This window comes from Centropristis striata, chromosome 4, assembly GCF_030273125.1.
Source record: "Centropristis striata isolate RG_2023a ecotype Rhode Island chromosome 4, C.striata_1.0, whole genome shotgun sequence".
In the NCBI taxonomy this organism is placed as follows: domain Eukaryota; kingdom Metazoa; phylum Chordata; class Actinopteri; order Perciformes; family Serranidae; genus Centropristis; species Centropristis striata.
Window position 1 is genome coordinate 39,942,816 of NC_081520.1, and position 10,603 is coordinate 39,953,418.

The window sequence follows — 10,603 nt, forward strand, 5'->3', positions numbered from 1 at the left end:
GTAAGTTACTGTTAGAATTTGACTGTAAATTTACAGCAAAGTCTTACAGTGTAGTTAACTTATAGTTAAGTTATAATAGATGAGCAATAAAGTATATTTTAATATCAATAAGCAAACAAAATAAGATTAATAAAGGCATGGCAAAGACATAATGGGTGGGTCATGGGTGTTTGTAATGCCATTATTAACACTTATATAAGCTTATAAACACACAATAATGTTAATAAACATCTAGTAAGGACTTACAAGGGCCTTATTACTTGTTAATTAATGGTTATTACAAGGACCTTAATATAAAGCGTTACCGGATTTTCTTCTATATTTACATAGCATTACAGGATAAAAATATGTATTTTTGATTTTGGGGTGAAATGTTCTTTACTATCAATAGACACTTTTTTGTTTCTTTCTTCTTCATGTCTCCTTTACCTTTTCTAGATATTGCTGCAAATATGAAACTCACTCTTACACACACACACACGCACACGCACACGCACACACACACACACACACACAGGTACAGGTCTCCTGATTGCAGCCTTGGTCCACTTGGCGTGGGTTCAGCACACAGCTGTGATGAACTTATTATTATCTTCATGTGTGGCGCTAATGGCAAAGTGCTTGCATGGGATTATCTTTTCCTAAGGCCATCCCTCCCTGATGAAATGTATAAAATGCAAACTGCAAATTCATCACGACACTTTAAAATCAACCTTAAAGCCGAGCACCTGTTCAGAGAACTGGTTTATTTGGATTCACTTTCAACAAGTTTCACTGACAGTCAGACAATAGAGGCACGAGGTCATGCTAATAAATATGTTTTTGTGGCATGCTTTAGAGTTAACGTCCTTTTTATTTGTACCAGGGTCGCAGGATCACAATCACAACATCCTTGCGAAGGAAACACAAGTGCTCTTCAACTCCACCAGTGTCCATCCATAAAGCAGAAGTGGCTGCTGCTGAAGAACTCTTGGGAGAACAGAACCTTGGAGATTCAATCCAATTACCGAGCTCTGAGATGCCTGTTATACAACCCCCTCCTCTACACCGTGCAGGATATGAGGAAGAAAAAAAGACAAAAGCGGCAATGTGGTTCTCTCAAAGGATGTCTGATTGCCTGATTATGGGATGTATATATTCCTGCTACACTCTTATTAACTCGGACATGAGTTCAAACAGCTACTGCACTAATCGTGTATATGTATGCACGTACGCACATATGAATACAAATGCACAGGTAGATTTATCCGAACACTTGGAGTACTTCTTATATTAGGTTAGTACTAGTCTTTCCTCTGTTGTATGCAGTGAGAGCACAATCCCCTGTTTTTGTCCTTCTGTGCCTCCTCCAGCACATTTTCACATCCTCCCGGACTCCGTTACTGACCAGCACATACAGCACAGGGTCCACCACGCAGTTCAGACTGGACAGCGCCAGCGTGCATGAGAAATAAAAGTGCATTTTCTGTTCAAACTGGCAATAATTTCCAAATGGAAGCACGTCATCGCTGTTGTAGAAGACCAGCGAGCGCGTGAGCAGGAGGATGTGATACGGAGCAAAGCACATTGAGAAGATCCCGATCACGCCAAAGGACAGAAGGCGGACCTTCCTCTTGGCCTGGGCGCTCAGGCCGGGACTCTGGCCCACGGTGGCGAGGACCCTCCAGTAGCTGACCGCCAGAACCAGCAGGGGCAGCAGGAAGCCCAGTCCCACTCTGAGCAGGTTGAACAAGGCGACGGGCCCTTCCATGGGGAACGTCTCATAACACCGGTCGTTGTTGTTCTTCTCATCGTGGGCGTCTTTGAGATTATCGTTGACCAGCACCATGATGTGCAAGGCTATCACCACGACATAAACGGCGATGCACTGCGTCCAGGCGTAGCGGGATGTGCGGTAGCTCTTGGAGCGGAGCGGGTAGGTGACCATCAGGCAGCGGTCCACGGAGATGCAGCAGAGCAGGAAGATGCTGATGTACATGTTGGAGTAGTAGACGAAGCCGGCCACGCTGCAGGAAGTAACGCCGAGCTTCCAGCGGTGGTCGTGGCGGTAATAGTTCATCCAAAGAGGCATGGTGAAGATGAAGAACAGGTCGGAGAGCGACAGGTTGAGCAGGAAGATGCCCAGAACGTTTTGCCGCCGCACTTGTTGCAGAATGGGGCCCAGTGTCAGCACGTTGAAGATCAAACCAGTGATAAAGGCCAAGATGTAGACAGACATGAGGAAGTCACTGATGGCACTGTCTTCAATTTTGACACACACAGATGTGTTTGCGGTCGTCGCCGGGGATGTGGTAGTCACGTTCATCGTTGCTTCGGTTTTCTCTTACTTTGCCTGATTAGAAATCAACCTGTTGGAAGAAAAAAGTTTCACATTAACTTGGTTTCTACTGGAACATGCTTTAACCCATTGAAGCCTGGAAAGCGGAAAATACGTCGTTTTGTAGTATTTGTATAAGCTCTCAAATACTTTTTGAATTTAATTTCTATCTGCTACAGAGGCTGAAAAATCTATTATTTAGTAGAAGCGTTGGTAACACTTTACAATAACCATCTAAGTGATGTTTATAGATTATTATTATTAACCATTATTATTAACCATTTACAAAATTCTATACATATTTAATCTTTAAATGTTTTCAAGCAATTTCTTAAAGGCATAAGAATAATTTTGAAATCATTTACATACTTAATATGGTGTTAAAAATAACGAGTGTAAAGCTATTAATAAACGAATAATTATGTTTGTTTATGGTAAAGTAATCTATTTGGCATTTATAAATTATAGTTACATTTTCTATTTACCATTCTAAATGGCCTATACACGGTTTATAAATGATAATTAAACATGAATAAATTATCTGTTTACCATTTATAAATGGTCTATTTACCATCTATAAATGATGGTTATTGTAAAGTGTTACAGAAGCGTTGACACTTCTGTTGAATTTCCAGAAAAACTTCAGGTTTTAGGGGCTTATTTTAAAATCGCCCAGAGGTTTTACAGACGTTTTAGGCGTCAATGGGTTAATGTACAAAATAAATAAATAAATAAAACATGGAGAAAGTGTCTGACTGCTGTAACTTCCGGTTAATTAAAAGAAAAACAACTGGTGGAGTGTGGGTAAGCTGCAGCTAAAATTGAGCTGCGAGGGCAGCCACCTGTCACTCAAATCAACCACGCTCTTAGTTATATTATAGCCTAATCAAACTGTAAGCCTTATTATAATTTAAATGGGTGAGTTATAGCAAAAAAATACAAGCATTAAAATATAAGAGTTTTTCATAATTTTTTCCATTTAACCCATAAGAACCCAGCCCCAGTAATCTTTAAAGGAACATTATGGGGGATATACCACAGACCAAGTGGACCACGTAGAACACATTTATGATATTAAAAAAAAAAAAAATACTACACCTAAATGTCAAAGATCTGTCATGTGACATAAACGTTACATTGCGCATTTATGGTATTTGTGTTCATAATATTTCTTGTTTTAAAATAAATGTACTAGACATTTTCTGCTTACAGAAACACAAATTTGACTTTTTCTTTGCATCTCCACAACATTTATCAAAATTGAGACATTGATAATGCTGTTTAACAACAAATTAGCACAAATTTTCAGATTTGTTTTTTTGTAACAAAATAATAATAAATTGAAAACCAATAATCATTTGCCTTTTTGTTTGCATCTCCATAACATCTATCAAAATTGTCAGGAAAATATGGTCAGAACAAGTTAAATACAATACAGGGCACCCTATTAATGGGTTAGACTTGTTAAATGGGTTTAATCTTAGATTCTAGACCAGGGGTGTCAAACTCTGGCCCGTGGGCCAAATTTGGCCCGCAGTGTAATTTTATTTGCCCCGCGAAGCAATACCAAATTATTATATTATTATTGTGCTATAAAAGCTGACCCGCCGGTATTATACGGCGCATTTACCACTAATACTACAAATCCCACAATGCCCTGCTGTTGTTTTGGCGCGTCAATCAGGACAGGACCCAGAAACGCTCCTCGGTGACAGTCGTCATAGCAACCTCAAGCTAGAGCTGTCTCCGAGCTACCCCTTCCCAAAAAATGGCGAAAAGAAAGGCAGAATTTATTAACCTGTTGAAAAAGTTTATTTTGATATTTAAATCAGAAGGATGTAAATAGAAAAGAGGCATACGATTTTTATTTAATTTGTATTTAATAAATTAATGACATTGATGTGTTTTTATTTGAAATTTGATTTCGCTTATTTGATTTAGTTATATATTGTATGTTTATAAGCGTTGCTGGTTCCATATTTAATGTTAAAGCAAAACATGTTTGGTATATATTAAAAGGTTTATTTGTTCAATGTTGGCCCGCGATTTTATTCAAGTTTTAAATTTTGGCCCATTGTGTATTTGGAACATGGTCTCACAGAAATCCGTGAAATAGCCACGGATTTCACTTAACTCAAAATCCGTGGAATAGCCACGGAATCGCTCAAATTTCCGTGAAACTGACACGGATTTCGCTACAATGCAAGTTAATGACAGTCATATCCCGTGGCTATTGGTTTGTTCCAAGTCACGTGACTTTCAAGGTCCCGGCGGTCAGAACAAAAAACATGGCGGACAGTTCTCTCATTTTTAGTGAAAAATCAATATTTTGACTTAGTTTCTGCATAAAAATGGATTTTGATCACATTTCTAGCGAGAAATATATGTTTTATTTTCGAAATCTTCACTCAGTGAATGTACATAATCACTTTGTATGTTGGAATAGCCACGGGATATGACTGTCATTAACTTGCATTGTAGCGAAATTCGTGTCAGTTTCACGGAAATTTGAGCGATTCTGTGGCTATTTCACGGATTTCCGTGAGACCATGTTGGTATTTGAGTTTGACACCCCTGTTCTAGACGATTTAAAGTGTTTGTTACAAGGTGTCACCATGGGTTCTTATGGGTTAAAAGTGTGTTAGTTTGATGCATAGAAACAGTGACACAAGCAACATGAGCTTAATCCTACAATATCATAAAACTCCATAGAAACAATACGGACATTTTGTATCCCACTTCTTATTTCGTGGTTCAATGAGCTCAAGAGCTACGATCATTTGTTTGTCCTGAATGTGAAGGCGGTTGGCTCTCCAGTATACGGTGCCTGGTTCAGAGAGTTCCCCCCTGAGAGAAGATACAGGCTTAGTCACGCTCCCTGGCAATAACAGTTTGCACCCACTGTACGAACAGAAACTGAGATTGCCAAAAATCTCTCCTTGTTGCTTCAACTGCCAGTATGAAGAAAACATATAATGCACTCTTTTTTTATGGAAACTGAGAGCATTTAGGAAATAATGCTTTATATTAGATTAAATTAGATACTGAATCCTCAACACACCCCTGAGCTGATTAAACCATTCATGTCAATGCTGCTTTTTGTTAAATTGTCTGTAAATTGTTGCACTTATTGTCCCGAATTGTCTAGATCTGAGTGGCAGACAGGGAAAGCACACACTGAAATTGCAAAGTGTGCATTTGCATTTCAATGTAATCACTGCTTAATACAAATAAAGTCCAATCTAATGGTTTGGTTCTGTTGGCAGAAAATAACACAGCGTCTGACTCAACCAGTTACTGCTAATTTAAATGTATCTTTACAGAAACTGACTGATGGTGCGGTTTAATGTGTGATATAACAGCCATCAGCAGAACTGGGCGGCTAAAGCATCTCTCCCAGACAACAGGCATTTAAATGTTTACTGCTCTGAATAAGTAATGTGAACTTGATGTCCTATAAGAATGAAGCAATTAATTTCTTCCATGATTTACACTGTGGATGCACGGTCAGGCTCAGTTCATCACAGAGCTGTGGGAGTGATTCCTATTTGTTAAACATTCCAGAAATGAGTCTGTGTTGTTTCCTGTTGAAAATGTCCATTGAAGTGGAACAGAAAAAGGCCAAAAAACGACTGGCCGCACAGCTAAATGTCACCACAAAGTGGGTGATAATAAAGTCGACAGGCTCACCTTGAATCATTTCATACAAAGACAACATGTGGGTGGCTGTGCTTTATGTAAATTCACCCTCAGTAGCTTTTCTTTAAAAATACAAGAAAAAAGAATGAAAAAAGGACGTACATTTTTATATGAGGATTTAATTTTATTGTATTCTGTTTTTGTTTTAAATTATTATTGTTTCTACTTATATTTCATTTTGAAACTCCATGGTGGATAATTTCTTTTTCTTTTTTCTATTTGCTCTTTTACATATGTCTACCTTTCCCAGTTTGTTCTAAAATGTAATAAGTTTAACTTTCTGTATCTTGTTTCTTGTTTTGTAAACAAAAAACCTTGATTGTGAGTGGCAGAAATAATATTGTATATTGTCTGAAAGTAAGCACTGTATGATAATGCTCTCACAAAATATAAAATATAATATAATAATACAAATAAAAAATGTTAAAAAAAATATATATTATTGTTTCTCTTGTCACCTCTCTCTGAGATTTCAGCTTTTTTTTTTCTTTCTTTCTTTCTTTTTTCCCAATTCTGTATTTTTGTCCTATTTTTTCTCTATCACAGTGTATGTAAATTCACCCTCAGTAGCTTTTCTTTAAAAATACAAGAAAAAAGGAAGTACGTTTGGTAACACTTTACAATAACCATCATTTATAAACAGAACTATCTGGTAAACAGATAGTTTATTAATGTTTAATCATCATTTATAAACCGTATATAGGCCATTTAGAATTGTAAATACATAATTTATTAATGTTTAACTAACTAACTACTAACTATTTAATTTATAAATGGCAAATAGATGGTATGTTAATGTAAGTTTATAGTTACTTTATCATTAACAAACAATTAAATTATAATTAATATGTTATTAATAGTTTTATTTGCAAACATTTTTAACACCATATTAAGTATATTAATGATTTTTGAAATGATTCATATACCTTTAAGAAATTGGTTGAAATTTTTTAAAGATTAAATATGTATAGCACTTTATTAATGTTAATAATTGGTTTATAAACCATCTATAAACATTATTTAGTTGGTTATTGTAAAGTGTTACCGTACGTTTTTATATGAGGATTTAATTTTATTGTATTCTGTTTTTGTTTTAAATTATTATTGTTTCTCTTGTCACCTTTTTTTGAGATTTCAGCTTTTCTTTCTTTTCTTTCTTTCTTTTTTCCCAATTCTGTATTTTTGTCCTATTTTTCCTCTATCACAGTGGTATTCTTTGATATTTATTTCCCCTCTACCTTCTGTTATATCACTCAGGCTTGGCCCTGGTGTGTTCAGGAAGCATCTAATGCCATTAGCGTCTGGACAGAGATAGGCTGTCCCATCCAAACCCAATAATGGAGAAGCCATTTAGAGTCAGACCATCTTTAGTGAGCGATAATGTGTGCCCCTGTGTGTGTGTGTGAGAGAGAGTCTTTGTTTGTGTGTATGTGTCTGTGTGGAAATGGGTTTGATTTAATGGATTATTCATACAATTTTAAAATGATTGGGAAACCAGAATGAGGGTGGTGTTGGAAAGTTTTGCTCAGAAATGTGAAAACTTTTCCAATTTTTTTTTTTAAGGGGGCTTTTTTTAGTCAGCGGTCTGGCTGTTATGACTAATCACAAATCTCCCCTTGTTCCCCTAACAATAGGCATGAAACTACTGATTTGGTTTATAGTCACAAACTTTGATCTCTTTTCTTTTCTTTTCTCCTCTACTCTACAGGTTTTAATCTTTTGCTGTATTTTTGTAGTTTACTTTATGACATAATCCTAACACACGCACACTCTAGGACAGTAGTTCTCAACCTTTTTGAGTCGTGACCCCCAATTTAACATGCATGTTGTCCGAGACCCCCACTCACTGAACACAATCTCACACGCACAGTTCAGATCACCCAAAAAAAGAAACAAAAAGACCAAAAAAAGGAAACAAAATGACCAAAAAAGACACAAATTGACCACAAAATGATCAAAAAAGACACAAAATTACCCAAAAAAGACACAAAATGACTAAAAAAAGACACAAAATGACCAAACCCCCCCCCCCACAAAATGACCAAAAAAAGACATTAAATGACCAAAAAGAAGAAAAACACATTAACACATGAACACTTTAACACCGTGGAGACAGAGCTGACTTCCAAAATGATTTGGCGACCCGCAGAAATCATCTCGTAACCCCAATTGGGGTCCCGACCCCAAGGTTGAGAACAGCTGCTCTAGGAAAGCTGACCCAAGCTTCAGTCCGTCCCTTCAGCCAAATATGTGTTTGTTAGTAGAATAAACTGAGCTACGCCTGGTTGTTATTACACAGCCCTGTCACCAGTCAGGCTTCAAAAGAGCAAAAGTCTTCCCTCAAGAGGGCGTGTGTGCCGCATGCCAAAATGGAAAAAAAACATTATTTATTTTATATTTTATAGCTTGTCTCGCATGTAATTCCAAAGCAGTGTATCACAGTCCACCTGTGCCAAATATTTCTGTGAATTTCCACTTATTTTTCAAGTCAAGCAGGTCTCCACTGCGCTCTCCAGCCTGTTGAGGTGGCCACCACTGGGAGACCCACAGAAAACATTCAACCCTGCAGAGAACATTTCAAGCCTAATTATTTTTTTTTGCCATGCTGACTCACACAGCCTCAAGCATGCCGTCTTTCCCCTGATAGCTGTCCACTGAGGACGGAAAGAAAACTAGCAAAGAAAGTGAGGTTTCCAACTATATTAATGCCCCAAACAAATTAAAAAATACTTCACATTTTTAGCCTTTTCCCCTGTCACTTTTTTTAGGTTTAAGAAATCCAGGAATTTCCAGGTTACTGACATCCAGAACTGAAATCAACAATGACCTCACCTGTTTCTTGTAAGAGGTGTGTCTTGATTGTAAAACAACGCTGTCCGGTGGATGAAGACTTTCAGAAACATTCCAGAGCTGCTTCAAGTTTGGCCGACTTCAGTCCAGGAGGGTCAAACGAGCTTCAGGGCTGCTCACATGCATCCAAAACCACTACAGTCCCACATGGCACACTGCAGCAGATAATCACCAATCTACTAAATGTAATATTTCTCTCTCTTTGCTGTCTTGTTTGTTTCTGGTTGAGATGACTTGTTGTTGACAGCCACAGTTGAAATGTCAGTGAGGAGTGTGGGGAAGGGATGAGACCAAGTATAAAACGGGGAAGACACATGTAGGAGGAGGGAGGTTTGGTTTCGCACACGTGCACGGAGGAAGTGAGCTTCAGGGGTGGGGAGAAACACCAGACAGCGATGGACCAGATATGCAGCAGATGTTACTACTCCTGAGAGACAAAAAGTGTTTGTTGTAAGTTATATGTAAGGGAAACTGAAAAATCTGTGGGCAGACCACCAGACAACATGTCATAACTTAACCTGTTTCCTCATTTTGCTTTCACATCAAGTCTTTTTCTAGTGTAACTAGTGTAAATATAAACCATAATGGGGATATTTTCACTTCTGTGGAAAGGATTTTTTTCTCTCAGTGTGAATTCCCTTTGACGCAGAGTGAGGAAAGGTTTACATGGTGTGAGCTCTGTACCAGGCTGTGGTATGATAGTGATGTGGTTATCAGAGACAGAAATAGACCCAGAACTACCCTATGTCAGCGCAACATGCGAGGCTCTTTTTATGTTTATGAAAAGAATCTGTGAGTGAAGCCTGCAGCGGATCTGTTAATGTGTTGAGTAAACATTTACACCAGCTGTGAATGTAGTGTGTTTCAAATGAGCAGCACTACATACCTGAGGGCTTCTACAGAAATATCTGAGACTGAAGGGAAAGAGGAAGGTTTGAAAGAGGAAATGCTATGAAATATGTTCCAATGAGTCTTACACTAATGGATTCTAAAAGGGGCTTTTTAACCTCAACAACCTTTAAACAGCACCTTTTTTTCCCCTCGAGTCCAAAAAGGCGAAGTGAATGTTTCAGTGTGGCTCTGTTATGTAAAATGCAAAAATTGTGTACTTACCTCTACTAGTTCAGTTGACAGTTCAGTACAATCTTAATTATATATTATATTAATAATAGTTGACAGTTACAATATTAGAAGGCCTATGGTCACAGCATATTTATCTTTTTTGATATACACATATATATTTTTAATTTAATTTTATATTGTTTATTATTTATTATTACATATTATATTATATATTATATACTGTATTATTATTATTATTATTATTATATACCGTCTAGTCACTATAGCATTGTTGCCATCATATCACCAGTATAATTACCTTCATCTTGTCAACCATCCTACCAACTGATCTGCTTTTTTAACTTCTTAAGTGTCCTTGTTCTATTCTGTGTTTTTTTTTCTATTGTTGTTTTTATTTATGCTACCTCAGTATTTTATTTTATTCTATTGTATTTTATTTTTATTGTACTTGAATACGGGACTGCTGTGACAACCGAATTTCCCTTCGGGGATTTCCCTTCTATACATCCAGTACAGGCCAAAAGTTTGGACACACCTTCTCATTCAATGCGTTTCCTTTATTTTCATGACTATTGACATTGTGATTCATCAAAACTATTAATGAACACATGTGGAATTATGTACTTAACAAAAAAGTGTGAAATCACTGAAAAC

General features: G+C 37.2%; 1 protein-coding gene across 1 annotated transcript; it reads right to left on the minus strand.

Moving 5' to 3' along the window:
- Positions 1-702: 702 nt before the first annotated feature.
- Positions 703-9,604, minus strand: gpr184 (G protein-coupled receptor 184). The gene is made up of 2 exons (XM_059330655.1): positions 8,849-9,604; positions 703-2,348 (listed from the first exon to the last, which is right to left on the minus strand). The coding sequence occupies exon 2, from the start codon at positions 2,303-2,305 to the stop codon at positions 1,268-1,270; it is 1,038 nt and encodes a 345-aa protein (XP_059186638.1). The 5' UTR covers positions 2,306-2,348; positions 8,849-9,604; the 3' UTR covers positions 703-1,267.
- Positions 9,605-10,603: the final 999 nt, after the last annotated feature.